The sequence below is a fragment of the Arvicola amphibius genome, chromosome 11, assembly GCF_903992535.2.
Source record: "Arvicola amphibius chromosome 11, mArvAmp1.2, whole genome shotgun sequence".
Lineage (NCBI taxonomy): Eukaryota > Metazoa > Chordata > Mammalia > Rodentia > Cricetidae > Arvicola > Arvicola amphibius.
Window position 1 is genome coordinate 20,063,628 of NC_052057.2, and position 21,767 is coordinate 20,085,394.

The 21,767-nt window shown below is 43.4% G+C and overlaps 2 protein-coding genes across 4 annotated transcripts in view; one reads left to right on the forward strand and one right to left on the reverse strand.

Annotated features, from left to right (window-relative positions):
* P2ry14 (purinergic receptor P2Y14) overlaps window positions 1-13,862 on the forward strand; it is a 51,853-nt gene extending 37,991 nt beyond the window's left edge. For 2 of the 3 annotated variants that reach the window (XM_038347259.1, XM_038347258.1), the window contains one exon: window positions 12,445-13,862. In XM_038347259.1, coding sequence (XP_038203187.1) covers window positions 12,469-13,485 — 1,017 coding nt within the window. In that variant the 5' untranslated portion in view covers window positions 12,445-12,468 and the 3' untranslated portion in view covers window positions 13,486-13,862. Of the gene's footprint in view, window positions 1-10,404; window positions 10,472-12,444 lie in introns of all 3 variants that reach the window. The other variant, XM_038347260.1, reaches the window with a different exon arrangement.
* Med12l (mediator complex subunit 12L) overlaps window positions 1-21,767 on the reverse strand; it is a 304,160-nt gene that overhangs the window by 175,789 nt on the left and 106,604 nt on the right. The gene's annotated exons all lie outside the window — the stretch shown is intronic.

The following is a 21,767-nucleotide window of genomic DNA, read 5'->3' on the forward strand; positions in this document are numbered from 1 at the left end:
CTGGAACTATCTATGATAAAAGTGGGTATAAAAATTCAATGTTTGGGGCTGGAGAGATGGCTATTGGTTAAGAATACTGGCTGATCTTCCAGTGAGGACCTAGGCTTGATTCCTAGCACTGATATGATGACTTTGGGACCATCTGTTACTCCAGTTCCATGGAATCTGACACCCTCTTCTGGCCTACATGGGCACCAGGCACACACATGATGCACAGACATGTGTGCAGGTAAAACATCCATACACATAGTTTTTTTAAAAAAAAAAATTTAAAGAGAGAATTTTATTATTTCAGACTTGGAATCTGGTTCGGCAGATAGAGGCACGTACTGCCAGGTCCAAGATGTCAGTTCCTTCCCAGGAGGCAGACAAAAGAGACCAGTGACTGCAGCAAGTGGTCCCTGGTCTCCTTGGGCACACTGCGGCAAGTGTGGCCGCCCTCACACACCCCATTTTCAGATCTCTGGGCTTTCTATTGTGAGTAGGATTATGGTCTTTGAAATCATTCACAACTTGAGGGAAAGGTTTCTATCTTGAGCACCTAGGCAAAGTAAGGTACTGAAAATATAAAATAAAGCATTAGCATCAGAAGAAAGATTTCAAGGAGGTGAGAGCAGAGGCAATCCTTACTACGAACATATTTTTTTAAAAAAAAACAAGAGTAAAAGAAAATCTTTTCTGGATAGTTTCACAAAATCTAAGGAAAGGTGGTGATAATGACTCAGTGCTTACAAAACAGGAAGATCTGAGTTCAGATCCCCACGCTCACACAAGTGCAGGGTGGGCACGGCAGCCTAGGAGAAATCCTGGTGCGCAGAAAGCTAAAGAGGGTCCCCGGGGCAAGCTGACTAGCTAGCATGACTAGCCAAATCAGTGGGCTCTCAGTTCAAATGAGAGGAAGAGCCTGAATGTTATCCTCTGGCATATGCACACGCATGCGCACACGCGCGCGCGTGCCTGTACACGAATACACATACACAAGCCCCAAAGAAAGGATTCAAGGGAATCAAAGGAATGAAACAGAGCTACAGCTATGGCTGTCAACAGAAAGGAGGGATTACTATCAGCGTCTTCACAGACAAGCACTTTCCCACAGCAGTGGTGAAATAGCATCTGATAGCTGCCATGGAGCAAAGCAAAATGAAGACCGTTTGATCCTATTAAAAATCTCCTGGAAAGATAGATTTTATAATAATAAGAATATCGAATGGAATGCTGGGAAAGGATCTCTAATTCAACGGTGACTCCTAGTCTGTAGGTCAAGGACTAGGAAGAAAGTAAGTCTGAGACAAGTACACCATCTTTATGCTTCCACTCTTCAACTCTACAAACTCTAAAAGGTGTATGCTTACTCTCTCTCCTTAGTAAACCACTCAAGCCTTGCTCAGTTTACAAGCTGGTGTCATAATATAATCCATTAAAATCAAAGGTCACTGATCCCTCCAACAGGGGTCAATACTTGGAGCAGGGAGAGGGAGCGCACAACACCCCAGGGGTCAAAGTATATGGGACCCACGTCTGTGCACTGTTTCCACTCCCACTCACAGTCCTGGGCATTTAGATTCGCTCCCTTTGGCTATCAAACCCTGAGTCTTAAACAAGCCTGCAGTCGCTGGTTGCTATTCAGCTCGCGTGGAAGCTACTGCTTTCTCAGAAAGAAAAATCTGCTTTGCACCCATACAGCCAAAGGATTGCCACTGACGGCCTAAGTATCACAACTGGAAGGCCTGAATGCAGATTCATAACTGAGAAGTGAAAGACCGTCTCTCTGGGGCCAGGAGAGGTCAGAGATTCATTTCCTTGCACGGCTCTAGAGAATCGGGCCCTGCGTTCCAAAAGCAATACTTCTGGGAGGGAAAACAAATCTGGAATTCAGGATGCTTAGCCCAGTATTTCTAGAGAGAGAAATCAGATCTAAGCCCTCTCAAAGGCTGCACTAAACAGGTTTGGGCTAACACTGCTGAATAAGAGCACAGAGCCCTAAAAACTCCAAAAAGCGTAAAGCATTTCACCCTAACTCCTAACTGCTACTTTCCTGTAACAAGAATGGGAGAACCATCAAAAGGGAAAACTTCCATCACCCTGCCCCCAGGGAGAGGGTGGGATGTGCTGGGCACAGGTGAGTCAGGGTCTCCTGTGCAGGTCTCCTGCAGTCCTGCATCAGGGCAAAAGAATGTCAGCCTAAATAAATATGCAGAAGCGAGGGAGACCAAGAGGATGGGAGACAAAGCCTTCTAGGGGCTTCTGTTGCTTCAGCTGCTGGTTTATTCATTCCCTGAGATGTTCCCACTGACTCGCACACTGCCAGGTGCCAGGTGCCAGGTGCCAGGTGTCTGATGCTTACAGAAACAGGAAGCCTATGAGGTAGCCTCTGTGCTCTCAGTTTAGAGATGTAATCTCTGATAGACGGAGGCACCTGGCGTTTATTACGATATCAAATATTAAGAACCGGAGCCACACTTATAACCGAAACTCACTGCATCTCACGTGCATGCTTGCATTCGATCATTATGTTGGATAGTCTGTCCTCGATTCAAACAGAGCAGTAAATCATGTCCTCATCTTTAGTGTTAATGATGTATTCCACATGCACTTAAGATTTGGTACCAAAGGAACAGCTAAATTATTTTCACATTTCATATCCATCTGCCGTTAAACAGCCATTCTAGCAGCGACTGCGAAATCTAAAGAAAACCACAGGGCACGACTGCCACCTCGTGGACAGAGACCAGGACTGCAGCAGAATATGTAACAAGGCACAAAACAGACCATCAACAAGGAGCTAGACGGCCCCCAAATTGATTCTTCCAAGGCTTAGAAACACTGACAAGTATAAAAGTCACGAGCGAAATTTTACAGCAGCACCACCCAGGCTATCCAGACATGGTTTGTGGTGTAGAGCCCAGGAGAGCATTGCCATTTTACAACCTCCAGAGCAGTGGGGGTACTCGACCTTCCTAACACTGCAACCCTTTAATATAACTCCTCATGTTATGGCGACCCCCCAATCATAAAATTGTTGTTATGCTTCATAGCTGTAATTTTGCTACTGTTATGAATTGCAATATCAATATCTGACACGCCGGATAGCTGATATGCACCCCCCCCCCCAAGGGTTGAGAACTGCAGCTCAGGAGCTTCATATTCAGAGGATAGCAGGGCCGTGGTCTGGGAAGCACAGGTGCCGGCATCACCACCCCTGCCTCCCTCCACTAGCATCTCCCCTCATCTGCAGCCACGATCACAAGACACTGAACACAGAAAATTAGCAGATGGGCCGGATGTGGCAGGCTTTCATGTTTCTGTAAGTTCCCCTCACTGTGTTTGGGGAAGTGGTTAGAATTACAACACAAGGCTTGGACACTGTTATCAGTTTATTGTCCACGCTAATCTAGTTCCTATCCCTTGGACTGTCTCGCATATAATCAAAGGTTGACTGTGAACAGTTTTTCTTCCTGAGTTTTGAAGTCTGGACTATAAGGAAGCGAAGACAGACCCACGTTCACATTCAGTGAAAGAGTTAAGTTCTTAGGGGTCTGCACACCAACCTAAGAGCACACAGGCATTTCTCAAGAGAGAGCGAACTAACAGTTCCCTATCACAAGAGATGTGGATCACTGAACTGGAAGGCCACAGTGGCCAAGAGCTAGACAAGTCAGGCTAGGCCTAGCCACGGTTCACATCTACCAACACAGAAAACAGGCCTCAGAAGAGAAGCAGCAGCCAGCTGCCTTCCTCTTGCCAGAGAACTCAGGCGATCCATGTAGCCTACCAATTTATATATACAGCAGCTCTGAGCTTCTCCTGCAGCGGAGTCTTAGACATCAGCATGCAAGATGGGAGCTGAATCAAAATCAAAGTTGTCAGGACATCTGTAATGGCCAGTTTAGGAGCTGGCAGAGAAAAGGGAGCCAGTCTAAATAGTAGAGCCTGAAGGAGGATGAGAGAAACTGACAGGACCCAAACCTTGCAGAGCTTTAAAACATAAACACAAAGCAGCACTTGCAAAACACACTTACAAATGCAAATACGTGCCTTTCAAAAAAATCTAACTCCTGAAAGAACTCAGGAAACTTTAAAGACACCATGTGCCTGCATGCACATGTACACACATGCATGCACACATGCTCTGTGCCCCCTAAACTGTCTCACAAGTATGACGCTTAACAGGTCTAAGTTTCAATACCATCTGGACACGCATAGCCTGCCCTAAACAGTTTGGCAACTCAACCATTGTAAGCAGTGGCTGCCTAAGCTGTAAGATGAGAGTTCCTAGCGACTCCTGGGCAAGGCTTTATGTGAATGTTTGGGTAACCCACGTCTCTACTGTCCTGCCATCTCTTGTGTCTGGATGCCTGATCCTATACCATTCTCTGTCACAATACCCTCCATCCTTTTCCTCATTTAGTAAAGCCAATTCACATGACAATCTTTGTTATCACACGCTCAGGAAGGCTGCCCTGACACCAGCTTTCCTGAAGTGACGACAAAGGTCCTTCCTCCTCCAGTGAGAGCCCTTGTACTCTACACTGCCACACTCAATTCGGTCCCCTGGAGTGCTCGGAGACGAACGGTTTCCACGGCATCCAGCAAACATGGTTTGATGTCTTTAGTAAGCAAATGGACTGATGATCTTGAAATCCTGGCAGAAATAAGGACTGAACATCCACAAGAGAGAGCGTGGCAGTTTATCACAAAAAAATCAAGACTTTCAATAACAAGGAACCTCAAAGAAGGCAGCGGTCAGAAAATAAGCCAACTGAGGAAAGGACAAGGAACTGAGAATTTAGATCCACAGTGGCTTCTGGGATATGTGCTGCTAAGCCCTGAACATCCTCAGCACGTTAAGAAAAAAATACAAACGAAAGGATTCCTCCCGGGCAAGGGTGAAAACAGGCTTCTTGCTGGCTGAGCCGCAGAAGACGCACAGAGGCCATGAGTAGGGGGCAGTGCGGCTGGAACAGCTACCGTGAGGCTCCAGCAGGCAGCCAAGTAGAAGTGTTTCTGTGAAACCTGAGTGTGGCAAGCCAAGCCTCTTCCCTGAAGTCACTTGTCACACTCTACGGTCTGTCTGTGCCTTAGAAGCAGAGATGACCATTCAGAACCCCATAGGAGTCACCATATTGGGCAGGACAAGTTGGGATAAAGGTCAAGATGTGAGTTCCAAAATACCCAGAAAGGCTAGAAAACTGAGGGCAGACTTAAGAGGCATAAAATTCAATTTGCTAATTTAAAATAAAGTTTTTAAAAACATAAAATTCCTTGGAAACCACTTAGAATAATGACATCAAAGGAAAGAGGCACATTATTGAGAGAGAAATCAAAGGGAAGTGGGAAATGCTCTTTAGAAAACTCAGAATTGTACACACCTATACTATTGTGTGAGCAATGTTTTCTCCTTACTGCTGTGCTGAGGATACACTTTGGCAACTCAGTCTGCATTAACTGTGAGATAACTCAGCCTGTGCATTTGTTCTTTTTCTTATAGTAACTCTTGATTGTCAAAACTCTTGGGTAAAACTGAGCAATCATGTTGAGTGTATTCGCTATGAAGTGCTTAGGATATAATTTTTAAATAATTTGTTGTTTTTTTGCCAGGAAATCACAGGGTTAATGTTTGTGTTCTTTGATTTGCAAGCCTGTTCTCTGTTGACATCTTGTGGCATATGTAGCTGCATTCCTTCCCTACTAGATGCGGTAGCACCATCTTTCCTTCCCCGAAAGTTTTTGACAGTTGTTCCCAAGCATTGCCACAGGTTTAAACAATCCACAGGGAGACCGCTGTGTGGGCTTTGTGCATTGTCTTGTAAGAAAAGGGCAAATTTAGGGGAAAAAAAGTGATTGACTTTGGTTTCACTTGGGCTAGCTTCTCAGGTTGTAACACAGACACATCACCTGGAGATCCTGCTATAGTGAGAACAGAGGTCCCATGGCCCTGGAGTCCAGCAGGATGACTGGCCCAGGGATCTCTAAGTGGCACGTTTATTTATTTTTTAAAGTATACAAAAAGTATTCAATACATTGTAATTGTGTGTGTATGTGTGTACATGTGTGCAGCACTGGAGCATACTGGCACCAGCTGGAGTCCATGGTGTCTCTGTCTATCTGCCTGTCTGCCTTGCCCCCACCCCACCCCGTGTGTGTGTGTGTGTGTGTGTGTGTGTGTGTGTGTGACAGACAGACAGACAGACAGACAGAGACCAAGACAGATGTCTGACTGTGAATCTCTATGTTTGTTCCCATCTGCTATGAGAGGAAGCTTCTCTAATGATGGCTGAACAAGGCACTGATCTCTTAGTATAAAATAATATCAATATCATTAACAGTCATTTTATCACTATTATTTCTTCTCCTTTTTTTAGACCAGTATAATTTACCTTTACCCTAGGTCCCGGGGCTACCTAGTCACACGGTCTTGGTCACCCACACAGTGTCAAGTATGGGTTGCATCTCATGGAGTGGGCCGCACGGCAGACTGATACTGGCTGGTCACTCCCACAGGCTTTGTGCCACCGCTGCTCGCTGTCTTCCAGGAGGACCACTGCAGAAAAATGGGTTGTAGCTTGGTTGGGGTTTACACTTCTCCTATGGTAGCATGTAGGGTACCTTCCTGTACCAAATCCACCAGAAGACAGCAGGGCAGGCTCTGTGTAGGTACCAACTAGACTTCCCCATGCTCAACGCTTCTTATACCTTGATAGTCATCTCCTTCTTCAGGTTAGGGCAATTTTCTTCTATGATTTTGTTGGAAACATGTTCTGTGCCTTTGACCTGGGTTTCTTTTCCTTCTTCTTTTCCTATTATTCTTAGATTTGGTCTTTTCATAGTGTCCCAGATTTCCTGGATGTTTTGTGTAAAGAGTTATTTGGATGTAACATTTTCTTTGAATGATGAGTCTATTTCTTCTCTCATGTCTTCAGTGCTTGGAATTCTCTCTTCCATCACCTGTATTCCATTGGTGAAGCATGCCTCTGAGGTTCCTGTTCAAGTTCCCACACTTTTCATTTGCAGATTTCCCTCAGTTTTGGTTTACTTTCTTTATTGACTATGTTCCACTTTCAGGAATTGTCTTATTCATTTCCTTCTATTCTTTGTTGTTCCACAGATTTCTTTAAGGACCTCTATCATAATTCATAAACACTGTTTTAAGGCCTTTTCTTTATGTTTCAGCTATGTTGGGGTGTTTGGGGGCTAGTGTGGTAGGGTTGCTGGGCTCTAGTGGAGACATACTGTCCTGCCTGTTATTGACTGTATTTTTACACTGGTGTCTAGGCATTTGGGGTTGGGAAGACTGAAATTCTAGGTGCTGCTATCTGGTCCTGTCTTTGTTGAGTGGCTGTTTTGTTCCTTGGTTTCTGTTTTCTCTCTGGTTCTTAAGAGTGTAGTGGCTATGTCTTGCCTGGTAGGAAATGCTTCTAAGGTCCTGGTAGGTGTAGAAACTGGGGGGATCCAGGGAAAATGTGTTTCTTGGTATTGAGAGCTGACATTGCAGGATGGGGATGGGATGTGGGGGGCTAAAGGGATCCACAGGAGGGAAGAAAGCAGGGTATTACATCAGGATCTACTTATTACCCTGGTACTGGCGACAGAGTCAGGTGAGGCCATAGCAGAAGGCCTGCTAGAATTCTGGACATTAGGAGAATGGACATGGAGGGATGGAGCCAATTTGCTTCCCAGGCTGTAAAGGCCTGTGGTTTCCCAGGGAGACTTAATTGCTTGCTGGTGCTGGTGGCTCAGGTAGAGCCATGAGTAGGGAGAGAGGTTAGATTTGTGTGATGGTCTAGAGAGGAGGGAATGGGGTGTAGGGAGGGAATGGGGTGTAGGAAGGTCTCAACAGGTGGTCTGCTGCAAAGCTAGGGTTGAAACTGGGAGATTAGATTTGGAAGGGAGGAGAGGTAAAGACTTATAGTTAGCCTCTCTGTTTCCTGGATCAGAGTTGTGACCTTGTCTATTTCTTATGCAACAGGTATTCCTGACTTTTGGGCTCAGTATGAAAATCACTTTTCATAGGTGCCTTCCTAGATAGTCACACATTTTGAAGTTGATCACTGATCTGCCCTATAGAAAGGCTACACAATCTTGAGCTAGCTACACCCACAGATGTATCCCATACCATATAAGAAATTGTAATGTTTAAGAGGTTTACAGCTGTAATCAATAATGTTTTACAATTTCTATTAGGATGAGGTGTGCCTGGTATGAGCCTTTGGCATATTAACATAGGGCAAAGGAAAAGAAGACAGCTCCTCCACTCAGACTATTCCATGCCCAGGCAGACATTTACCTGTGACCACTGCCAAGTATGCGGGGAAAGACCAAACAAATCACAGATACTTATTCCCATTCCATTACCAAGGCCACTTGACCCCTCCCAGTCAAGTCAAAGGGAGGGTCCAGGAGGCACTGCCTGCAAGTGTGAGCACAGGCTCTCTGCACCTACAGGAACACAGAGCAGCTACTTTTTCCACCATGGCGGGTGGGGGTGGGGGGTTCACAATCAGACATACTACAACTCGAACATCCGTGAAAGTCCCAAGTCACCAGGAAAGTTACTCTACACAAGCATCTACAAAGAAGGGAATGGTGTCTCATGAAATCATTTCAGGGAAATGTGTTAGCGTTCTATTTATACTGACTTCTAGAACCTAAAAGGGAAAGAATCTGGCTCTCATTAAATCATTTCAGGGAAATTCTGCTTCATTACATAATTATATATCACACAGTTCAACTCTCTCTCCTTCAAAATTGTATACACAACTTCAAAATAATCCCGAAAATAAATGAGTACTGCACATTGTAGCTAAGAGGACGGTGACTGAGGCCACCGAATAAAAGCCAGGAAAACAGCAGTATGAATTCAATTAAGCTCTGGGAAACTGGCTTTCAGACAAAAATTCATGTAACTGAGGGGGCAAGTTATTGGAAGCAATGAAAACATGGGAAAGATGCTCACTGTCACTAGCCACTTAATATCAACTGTGGCTTGAACGCTGGATGTCCCTAAAAGGCCATGTGTTGAAGACATATGCCCAGAGTGGCAGTACTGGAAGACGGTAAATTCTGAAATGTACATCAAGGTCTGGATGGCGACAATGGGATCCCAGTCTCTCCTTTTTCGTCTCTCCTTTTCCCAGCCATAGGTCCAGATCAGCAGACCAAACAATCATGACCTGGAGCCGCCCAAACTATAAGTCAAAGTGACTCTATTCTTTTTGGAAATCAATCATCTCAGGTATTTTTTATAGTAGTATGAATGCTATTTACAATATATGAAGCCATAATATATGTGTTTGAAGATAAGAGACCATCATGCAACAAACTCATTTGCAGAGCCAAGCACACACTGCAGTGGCTCGAGGAGGGAAAAGTGAATAAAAGCTTCTATGGGGGAAGTAACTTTAAGTAATTTGTCTTGCAAAAGAAATACATACACTGGCAGGATCAAGTAACAAGATGTATTCCTAGTTTTACCATAAGACACATGAAAAGAAAATACACAGGGGAAAAAAAAGGCATTCCACTGAAGGAAGCAGTACACTGCTGGTCCTATTATACGTTTTATATGGAATACAACTGGATTTCATATTACATAGCTATAATCCCTCCCTTCTTACATTTCCTTATTTTACTGGCATAGTCTGCCACTAACTATGTAGGAGACATGCTGCCAGGCACCAGCAATATAAGCCAGATACATCTGTAAGCTTAGGAACACACTGTCCTCAGCAATCTCCTTTCCACAACTATGGATTAGATGCAAGTATTCTGAGAGGGGTAATGCACGTCTGGTGGTTATCTTAAAATTATCTCAACTACTTAATGCCCTAAATACTAGGCTCTCTTATGAAGGAAACACAACAGCCAGAGATGAGCCTTTCAACAGGAAAAAGGCACGCTCACACACCCACCCACACAGACACACACACACATAACCACACATTCAACCCACCACAGCTCAGTATGAGAGAGTAAAAATTCTTAAAGAAAATGGCATCCAGCTCAATAATGAAGAGCAGCCTGCCAGCTATGAAGGTAGCAATCCATTTTCTACACAAAGTCTATGTGAAAATCCAACTGGTAAAGGAAAAAAGCAAAACAAGTATACACACAAAAAAAAAAAAAAAAAAAAAAACTAAAAAGAAGTAGAGGGGCCTTATCCCTAAAGCAGAAGTGGAGGGTGCAGAGAATCAGGCCAATGGGAAACTCCCAGAACTGGAGGTTACTGCGTCAGGACTCTGGTATGAGGTGGAAGGCAGAAGCCTGAGAGGCTGCCAGCAGGTCCTGAAGATTCTCAGGCACACACTGAAAAGCAAGCATGCCCTGTAGGTGTGAGATACCTTTCTGAATAAATCTACCCTCTGCTGTCCTACATCAAAGCTTTTCCCATTCATAAATAATACACAGGGCGTCAGAAGTTTCTGGAGCTACCTAGCAGTGCTGCCCAAAATCTACATGCTAAGAACCATAAAATGTAAGTCTGGCTTTTCTTTATTTTTAAAAAATAAAAATTTAGCATGTGAGTATGTGTGTGTATTGGTCTGAGTTTGTGTGCATATGTGTGCATGAAATGTTTGTATGTGTGAGCATGCGTGTGTGTCTATGCATGTGTGTATGTGTGTCTATGCATGTGTGTGTGAGTGTGTATGTGTGAATGTATGTGTGTGTATATGTGTATGTGTGTGTGTGTGTATGTGTGTGTGTGTGTGTGTACACAAGCACCCAGGCAACATGAAGGTCAGAGCTGCAGAATCAGTTCTTTGCTTTATCACACAGGTTCCAGGGATCAGGTCGGCAGGCTGGGCAGCCAGTGTCCTTACCAAGGAACCATCTCAGTAGCTCTAATTCTGACTTTTTAATTTTAATTAAAATATAATTGTATCCTCTCCCCCATTTCCCTATGCTCATCCCTCCTCCCAAACTCAGCCTCCCCATCTTTAACCACTGTTGGTACATACCCACAGAAACGAATGAGCACAGATATGTCCTATTGAGTCCTGTATTTGTCTTTAACCACTGTTGGTACATACCCACAGAAACGAATGAGCACAGATATGTCCTATTGAGTCCTGTATTTGTTAAAGTAAACTGTCATTAAGATTAACTACATATTAGCTAATGAAATACTTCTTTCAAATTTGTCATTTCAACATGTTTTACAAATATGGCAATACTGCACTTTCTTTTTCATCCTGTCTGCACGATCTGGTGAACAGTTTACTCCTCCAGACCCACCCTCAGGAAGCACTGCTGACATTTCAAACCAAAAAGAAAAGGAAAAACCCTAGGAAGCCACTTGTGGCTAACACCAACTCATTAGATGGGTCTAATAGAGAAGAGACTTTGGGAAGCATGCTCAAACTTTCTGTAGAACTTTTGTCATTTTCTTTATTTTCTGATTCATGAAAATACTGCAACCAGATTTTCAATGAAAATACAAAAAAAAAAAAAAAGCTCAATTTTTCAAAATGACTCAGTCAAGCAGGAAAGAAGGCACGCAAATTATGAGGCCTCTTGGGGCTCTTGCGAAGGACTCCAGTTTGGTTCACACCAGAGATGACAGATGACAGCTATCTGTGTACCCCTAGTTTCAGGGGATCCAAGATCTCCCAGCCTCCAGGGCCACTGCACACTCGTGGTACCCATGCATGCAGGGAGGTAACACACTCATACACATGAAGTACAAATAAATCTAATGATTCATTAATTATTAATAATCCCGGCTAAAGTGTAGGTGTAGATGTTTATAAGATACTGTCTTATGTCAAAAACGTGTGCAATGTGAGTTTCTTTACCTATCCACCTCAACAACTCTTCACTGGGGGGAGTTGGGAGGACCTTGGTCTTAGCATAGAGTGGGGAACCCTGATGGCTCCTTGGCCTTGAGAGGGAGGGAGGGGAGGTATGGGTGGAGGGGAGGGGAGGGAAGGGGGAGAAGGAGGGGAGAGAAAGGGGAGAAGGAGGGGAGGGAGGGGGGAGGAGGAGGGAAGGAGATGGAAATTTTTAAATATAAAAAAAAATAAACCATGAGAAAAAAAAAAGTGCTAGGAAGGCTCATTTTATCTAGTGTACAGAGAGAAGACTAACACATTACAAAGTATTGTAGACATTACAATATTAATAGTAGATATTACAATATAAATACAGTATTAAAAATATACTGACTTTATGGTTGCTACTTTTCAAGCCTATATTCAAATTAGTCTTCCCTCAGACTCTAGAAGAAAGCATTTGTGTGGGAGGAAAACGCCCCCCTCTGGGCTACGGAGAGCCCCCCCCCCATGCTTTCCATCTGAAGGAAGATAAAAACTCCACAAGAGGGAGTAAACGCTTCAAAATCTTGGCGGGTTTCACCAGATTCACGTTCCTCCACTATCAGCTCTCAGTCCCAAATGACGTGAAGGCCGTAAATTGTACTGTAACTAAATAGTCTGCTTCTCTACCCAGATCCTCGCCTCCAGAAGTTACGAGATGGCCAATTCAACCACCACAGACCCCCAAGGCCAGTCCTGCTCCCGGAACACCCTGATCACACAGCAGATCATTCCGGTGTTGTACTGCATGGTCTTCATCACAGGGATCCTCCTCAATGGAATCTCGGGGTGGGTATTCTTTTATGTGCCCAGCTCCAAGAGTTTCATCATCTATCTCAAGAACATCGTGGTGGCTGACTTTCTGATGGGCCTGACTTTCCCTTTCAAAGTCCTTGGTGACTCAGGCCTAGGTCCCTGGCAGGTGAATGTGTTTGTGTGCAGAGTCTCTGCCGTGATCTTCTACGTTAATATGTATGTCAGCATCGTATTCTTTGGGCTCATCAGCTTTGACAGGTACTATAAAATTGTAAAGCCCCTTTTGACTTCTGTTGTCCAGTCAGTGAACTACAGCAAACTGGTATCTGTGATTGTCTGGATGCTCATGCTTCTCCTCGCTGTCCCGAACATCATCCTGACAAACCAGAGTGTCAAGGAGATTACGAAAATACAGTGTATGGAACTCAAAAATGAGCTGGGGCGGAAGTGGCACAAAGCATCTAACTACGCCTTCGTGAGCATTTTCTGGATTGTGTTTCTTCTATTAATCATCTTCTACACGGCTATAACGAGGAAAATCTTCAAGTCTCACCTGAAGTCCAGAAGGAATTCCATCTCGGTCAAAAGGAAGTCCAGTCGCAACATATTCAGCATTGTGCTTGTATTTTTTGTCTGCTTTGTGCCTTACCACATTGCCAGGATCCCTTACACAAAGAGTCAAACGGAAGCTCATTACAGCTGCCAGTCAAAGGAAACCCTGCTCTACGTGAAGGAATTCACTCTGCTACTCTCTGCTGCAAATGTATGTCTGGACCCCATTATTTATTTCTTCTTATGCCAGCCATTTAGGGAAGTCTTAAATAAGAAGCTACACATCTCATTAAACGTCCAGAATGATACAGACACGTCCAAAACCAAGAGGGGAAATACAGTTCATGAAAGCACAGACACTTTGTGAATTCCCATGCCCTTCCAAGTACTGTCCCTGATGTTACATGATAATTAAGAAGTAAAATGCATGCTTTTGACTATAAGTAACCTATCTACCAATATTATTCGGCAGAAAGTATGAAGTTCAAAACAATAAAACTCAAACTTTCCATGTAAAATGAAAGTCTTTGCACGTCACTTTTTAGATATCAAATAAATGGAGGAATAGCATGTGGCTTCTGGTCTACAAATAACCAAAACTAAACCCTTCTCTGTTATTATCTTGCTTCTTAGGAGACACCCAATCTTTCAGATGTTCTTCCTAAATATTTTTCTATGAATGCTCATATCTACTTAATGTTTTACATTCTGTATGTACCAATAAACAAGCTGCCTTCAAAACCATCAGGGATTTCTTTTTATTTTTATTAATAATCAATATGTGAAGGGACACCCCCAGATTTCCTCACTGGGTCAGCACTGTATGCTTAGTCATACTTCAGGGCAAAGAAGGTGGTTACACAGAAAATGGAAACATTCTACTGTCTCTGACTTTCCCAGATGAGTATTTCATATGAGCTAAGTCCTATTAAAGCTTTAAACCAAACACAGCCTAAACTGAAACAGGAACGTTTTTGTGTTCTGCTAGACAACATTCCCCAATTGCCTAGAAACTCCATGCTTCCAGTCACCAGTCAAATAAACAAAACTTTTCTGTCAGATCTTAGGGACTAAGCTTGCTATACATGTTGGACTAAATGCACGTGGGGATGGAGGGAACTGTGTTTATCATCCTTCAGAATTCCTACAGCCAGAGCAAACCTTCCCCGACCAGGCTACTGAAGCAAATGTAAGAAGTGAAGAAAGGTACTAAGTGAGGCCTGGGTCATGTGGTTATCTCTTCCACCGTCATCCTCTTCTCTCCACAATACAAAGTCACCTTCCCCTGTGGGACCAAGCAATGTCTTTATAACCACTGTGTTAAGGCTCATGACTAATAGGAAAGCAAGACATTTTAGGAAATGGTATGTCAGGGGGATAATGGGATTAGAAATCACAGCAGAGTAACAATTACTGCGTGCCAGAACTACTATTAGGTGCAGGGAAACATCAAGAAACAACGGGGCAGAGCCCTGGCAACAGAGGGTTAACCTAAGCATTCCTCAGACACCACTGTAGCTAAAGAGGCCATGGGGAACACGATACAGGTGCTTCTGTAGATGAAGCTACAACCGGGTGCCCACAGATGCTCAAGTGGCAGAGAAGGCAATGTCAACAGTGATGGGAAAGAGGACAGTGAGCTGAGAACTTGTGCCTCACCAAGAGTCTAGTCTTCTAACTCTAGCCAATTGCTGCCTCACTTTTATAGGAAATGCAAAATTATGGGGCCTTTACATTGCTGGGCCTACGTCAAATCAACTGTTGGTTGGTTACTCTCACAAGCTTCGTGCCACCCCTACACTAGTGTATCTTGCAAGCCGTGCACCACTGATAAAGGGTTGGTGGCAGGCTGGGTGCTAACATTTCTCTTTTGAGGCCATGCAGAGTACCTTTCTGTACCAATGACATTGGACCATAGGGGTGAAGGCTCTATGGAGACATCCACTCAATCTCTCCTTGCTCAGTGAATTGTGTAGGTGTTGTCTTCAGCAATGAGGCCTTGCTGTCAGTTGGTAGAGAGCAACCTGTAGTCTTAGCAACAGCCTGGGTTGTTTTAGGGTTCCCATGGGGTCTATTTGACCAATAACTAGATTAGATGTAACCCAATCCTGGTACTGGAAGCTTCATTTAATGACAAGAAATGACACGTTGGGACTCTGTCTCCCCATCATTTGGCAATTTCATTTAGATTACCTTCATACATGTATGTTTTAGAAGGGTTCTGCTGTTTCCATACTAGCCCTCAAATGCCCCTTACTTCTAGCTTTTTAACTGTCTCTCCCCCACATTCCGTCCCACAACCCTTTCTCCTACCCATTCACACTTGATCCCCCCTTTTATTTCCCTTTCCTGACAAAATCTATCTGCTCCCCCTAGACCCTTACTCTATATCTACCTTCTGTGGTTCTATGGATTGTAGCTGGGTTATCACTGACTTCACAACTAACAGCCACATATAAATACATAGCATTTTTGTCTTTCTGGGTCAAAATACCTACTAGGATAATTTTTTATCTAGTTCTTCCACTTGCCAGCAAATTTCATGATGCAATTTTTAAAATATATATATAATTCACCTTCTGGTTTACCTCCTCAGCCTCCACCCTCTTTTTTCTTTTTTTTTTTTCTAGCAACACAAGGAAACATTTCCCTTTGAGAAAACCACTTTTTAGGTTCTGAGCCATACAGTTAGCAGAGGTTAATTAGTATTAGGCAATTAAGCAGCCAGCCTGAATCCAGCAGTCACAAATTGGGATGGAACAAGATCAGAACTGACCCAGTGGAAGAAAACCCGGGGCTCATCCTCAAGAAACCTTCTGGGAAGGAGGGATGCTGTCACCATGTACACTCCAGATGTGTGAGAGCATCCAAGATCGGAGGCTTAATACCATGGCAGGCAGATGAAAACTGCTTCAAATCTAATCCTGGTTTTACATTGGAGGCCTATTTCAGCCCCCACCTAAAGCCACACCCAGAACATTGGACACTGGGGTATGTCAGCTAGTAAACTCGCTACAAAAACTGTAATCTAAGAAGGCTGCCCAGCGCCCAAAGGCCAGCCTTAAAGACATACACACAGGTAACACTGTAGGGACTGAGCAGGTTATACTTAGGACTATCTACCCATATGCAAACGCATAGAACAGATTGATGACAAAAGAGACCATGAATTTGAATTATCAGGAAAGGGTATGTGGTGCAGTGGCTCTCAACCTTCCTACCGCTGCGACCCTTTAATACAGTTTATGCTGTGGTGACCCCCCAGTCATGAAAATTACTTTTGTTGCTACTTTGTAACTGTAATTTTGCTACTTTTATAAAACGTAATGTAATTAACTGATATTCAAGTATCTGCTATGCAACCGCTGTGAAAGAGTCATTTGACCCGCAGAGGGTAGGGTAGCTAGCCACAGATTGAGAACTGTTTTATGGAGGTTTGATGGGAGGGAGAAATGTAATTATATTATAATCTTAAAAATAAAATTAAAGAGATACTATACCAATTACAAACAGATTATCACAGCCTCGCTACTTTCCAAAACTGGCATGGGTGATCTTTGAGGTGTGCATCTCTATGTGGGCATCTGTTTGGAACTACTACCTTGTGATCATCAGCGAAAGGTCACTACTTCCTTTGGGCCAGCTATTTGCTGCTAGAGTCTCGCGACATGTGGATTACAGTTTTATAAAAGTACATGCCTGACACACAAGTTCACACTGCAATCTAAACACTTGGAAGGTAGAGGAGGCAGAGTGGTCAGGAATTCAAGGCCAGCCTCCACTCTGGGTTTGGGGAAGAGACCGTGCCTAAAAAAGGAAGAAAGGAATAAGGTTGAAACATCCTATGCTATATTGTCCGGCTCCTGCATACAGACACACATACACACCTCCAACACTTGCAGATCTAACTAGGGACTACAGAATCGACGGGTGTTTTATTCTCTCCTCTTGTATGGCTATGAGTCTATGAACTGTCTACACGTGACTGTCTTTTTACATTGTTTACACAGCAGCATCAACTTGGCTTGTAAGTGAGTGGTCACATAAATCAAAAGTATCAAATCCTTTTTCTTCGGATGCAACTGCAACTGTGAACAGCTCCCGTGGGTTAACTTTGTTCACCAGCCGCAGAGATAATAATAGTGAAGGACAGAGGAAAAAAAGTCAGTGTGGCCATGATGGCCGAGGCGATCAGAGAGGTCTGAGGGCGCCGGGTATGTTGCTGAGATACAGCTGTTAGTATAAAACACGTTTCTGCTGAAGAAAGTTGAAGAAAAACGTGCCTTAAGATGAGAAAGGATTGTAGATAGTAGTTTTATCCCAGAAGATCTTACAATATGGAAATAAAAAGCAGTAAAACCAAACCAGGAAATGGACTCATGCTACAGAAGACCCGAGCAGCAAGGAAGCTTACAGTCAGAACGTAATAATGGCAACATATGATTAAGAGTGCTGTCATTAACATTTACTAAGGTTTCTCTTACTGCCTAGACGCTTACTTCCTGTCAGACCACTCCAGAATCGAGGCAGCAGCATCTCACTGTTCTTTGCAGACTAGGGCACTACTGCTTTAGTGATTTTCACCCCTGAACACAGGCAAAACCCCATTTCTTAGAACCCCACTGAGGGCAGTCTTTCCAGTGTCCCAGTTCCCCACAACTGTGCAAACATTGCCCCTAAAGAATTGTCTCTGGCCCGGGGTTTCTCTGAAATAGCAGGTTGTCATCTGTATGGACAACGCATTCTTCCTGAGGTTAAGGTTATCAATTGGGCCTGTACTTGTGACTCTCATGTTTGCCCCTTGACCCTTTGGACTATCGCTGTTTTCTCTCTGAAGTGAAGAACCCTGAAAGGCAAACTTAAAAGCTGAAGATAAGACCTTGTTACTGAAGACGCCACCACACTTGGGATACAGGACTTGGAATGATCCAGCTAGAGCTGAGACCTTCTGGAAGCCTCCTTCCTGAAGACTGGTTCTCATATGATCAGAGGAGGTAATGCAAAGACCTTCTTAGATGTAAGGCCCACAAACCACAACAATGACTAGACCAGCAAGATATCCATAATACTGGTACCTTCATCTTAGAGAGAAACAAGAGCTGTCTAAACTTAAGATCCTCTTATGGGAAGGAATGTACGCCTGCTGTTGTAAACCTATTCAACAACTACCCATGGCTGGAGAGGTCATACACCCTAAAGGAAAACCTACCATCATTTCTCCAAACTCATGGCACTTCTAACTGCATTCCAAACAGTTATCCCTAAACCCACAGATAACTACAGTTCTCAGGCACCTGCAGAAAAGCTATGTGCTTGTTTTCTTCTCCAACAGACAGAGACGACTACATAGATCCACAGCTGGTCAAACTGCAGAGTGAGTGTGGCATGTCTGCAATGAACACCTGGGAAGGAATACAGGAGCTGCAGGACTGGGACGCCTGTGGCTAAATAGCGCTCCCTAGATGTCACAGGGGAAGGGCACCTACGAACTCTAAACAGTATGGTATTTAAATAAGTCCAACATAATTAACACCAACAGCTGACGTCAAGTGTGGCTAAGGCAAATCCACAAGGATCCACCCCTAGATGAAGAGCTACAGGTTCACTGGCCTCTTAGACAGCTTTCATCCAGGGACATACTCCCACATAAACTGCCCAATCCCAAGTGGTCAGGACTGGGCACGAGCACACACAGGCAAGGCCAGACTCAGTAGGTTGTATGCACGCATGTACATATGTAAAAGGCTGTGACTTTGAAAGAAGAGAGGACATAACAGGAGTTATGGGAAGGACAGAAACAATATAGAGGACTCACATACAAATTTCTCAAATTTTTTTTTAATTTAAAAATATTATTACCTGGAAATTGTGTTGAATAATTTTTTAAATGTTGCTATGGATAGCATAGGGGCCCACAAATCAACTTGTGGAGCAAATTAGCATTTTATACATGTAAAATATAAATAAAAATAACTAAAATATCATTTCTTAAACTATATCATCGCCATGATCGAAATAAGGGGAAAATACCTTTACCTCATTTCTTCCCACTTGGGTTTCTGAAATAGTGGGTTAGTGGTGACATGCAGCTTCCTGGAACGTTAACAAGCTACGACCTGAAAAGTATTGGCCCTCAATGGCAGAAGAAGCTTCATGCAACTGAAATGAAACCTCTGCATTAAAGACTTAGTATCTCGAGCTTGAGCTCTAGAGGAGAGAGAGGAGAACACAGGTGCTGATGGGGGAAGCTAAGAGGGGGAGATGAGGTGGGGATATAAACAGAACAGAGAAAGGGGAGGAGGGGAGGGTGATACATAACACTGAGGATGTTTCCTTAAAGCCACAGGCAAACATTATTTTATGTCTAATTCAAAATAAATATATACGCCGGGTGGTGGTGCATCCCTTTAATCTCAGCACTCAGGAGACAGAGACAGGGGGATCTCTGTGAGTTTGAGGCTAGCCTGGATTACAGAGTGAGTTCCCAGACAGGCTTCAAAGCTACAGAGAAACCCTGTCTTCAAAACCAAAATAAAAAATAAAAACCCCACATATGCTATACATAAATGTGCATGTACATATACATAAATACTCATACAGCTTGAATGAAGCTATGGCACTTGGAGTGATAATGCCTCCCACAAGAGACACAGACTATTGAAGAATAACTGTAGAGCCAAGCAAGGGGAACCTCCCATCTAGTCGTTTGTTAAAGTGAAAGAAATGCCCCCAAACAATACAGGTTATTGCTTTTGCCCCTGGCTGTCTTCCAGAACCTCAACATCAGACCCAACTGCTGAAGACACCACACACTTGAGGAATAGTAATTGAAGGAACTCAGCTGGGACTGACCCGGAAGTCTCCCGGTCTCTCAAGTACCCTAAGATGCTGTGCAAGCTGCCAAGGGATAAAAGCAATAAATGGTCCTCCTCGGCTGTGATACCTACCAACCACAGCTTGGCCAGCAGGGGAAGATATCCCCAAGGGTGAAATAGCGGCACTTACAACTGAAAGATGTTTAAATAAAGCTTTCTAACAGGATTTAAGGCTAACTCAATAGGAGGAAATTATGCCTGGTATTATAAACCTAGCCAAGGTGCCTAGGTGATGAGGTCGTGGACTCTAGAGGAGAACCTACGGCTGCTACTTTTCATCAACTGGCGTGATTCCTAACCGCAGACTGTGGGGTGTGTAGCCCCAGTGGATACATCTACAGTACAACCCCTACCCTAAGGCTCAGGGACCATCTCAGAGGAGGAGCTGGAAAGAACAGAAGCACCAGAGGACCAGGACATCTGCTGGGAGACAGTGTCTTCAGTATATGACAAGGAAGTTGTACTCACAATGACACCACCAGGTGATACGCCAATGTGGATGGAGAAAATGTCACAAGGTCGCATCTCCAGATGCAGAAATACCGGCCATTAGTGACGGCTCATGAGGAAGAATCAGTGTTCTCAAGGGATGAGCCTCCTGGTTACCTATCTAACCCGAAGCAATCAGCCCTAAATATATACACCAAATGGATTCATCATATATATATATATATATATATATATATATATATATATATATATATATACATACATACATGTGTATAAAATAATTATGAAAAGAAGTCATGAATTTGAGATGAATGTGGGACACAGAGTGAGTGAAAGCAGGGAGAGAGAGCGGTGGAAATGATAAAGTTCCTATGTACAAAATACTCAAAATTTAAAAATTACTAAGGCCAATAGAGGAAAACGTCTTCTCCAGCAACTCAGACAGTCAGAACTTATTCTCAAAGTGAGAATGCAGATGGACTGCTAAGCCCAAACTCAGAGTGCGGGGGCAAGAGGATGTGGAGCGTCAAGCCAGCCTGCCTATGAAGAGAGACCATGTCTCAAAGCAAAACCAAAAATGAAAAAATAAAATTTGGTTTCACTATAACAAAATTGGTTCCTTCCAGGCAATGGTGACACATATCTGTAATCTTAGCAGTAGAGAGACTCAAACAGGAGGATTCCTGTGAGCCTGAGGCCACTCTGGGTTTATGTGGCAAAATCCTATCTCATAAACACAAAATAAAACAGATTAGTTAGCACTGCTCCAGGGAGGAGGTGCAGGGACAAAGAACCAAAGCACGTTAGCTTGCTCACTTTTGGCAACCCAAACATAAGCACTAGTCTTAGATTTTTAACAACAGTTAGTTGCTTGTACTTTTTGGTCATCTAAACCTAAACTAAAGCAAGGAAGTGAACAGATAAAACACCTACCCAAAATAAAGAAAAATTTCCCCAGGAAATCTTTATCCCTGCTTTCCTTCCTATCTCACTAAAACCACTCCCTACCCAATTTGCAGCCAATTCCACCTGTAAATTCCCTTCACCTCACACTTAGGCCCAGGGAATAAAAGCTCTGATTGACTACCTCAACTCTCTTTCCTGCAAATGTCTCTCCTACAGAGGCCACAGCTTGGCACTTACAGATTAACTATGCACCAGTACTTTTCTCACAATAGATAATAGACAGACAGTAGGTAGGTAGGTCTCTCACAGCAAAATTTATATTTATATTTATTTATTTATATTTATCTATTTATATTTATTTAAATTTATATTTATCACAATAAATGTATTTATCAAAATATGTTTGGGGCTAGAAACT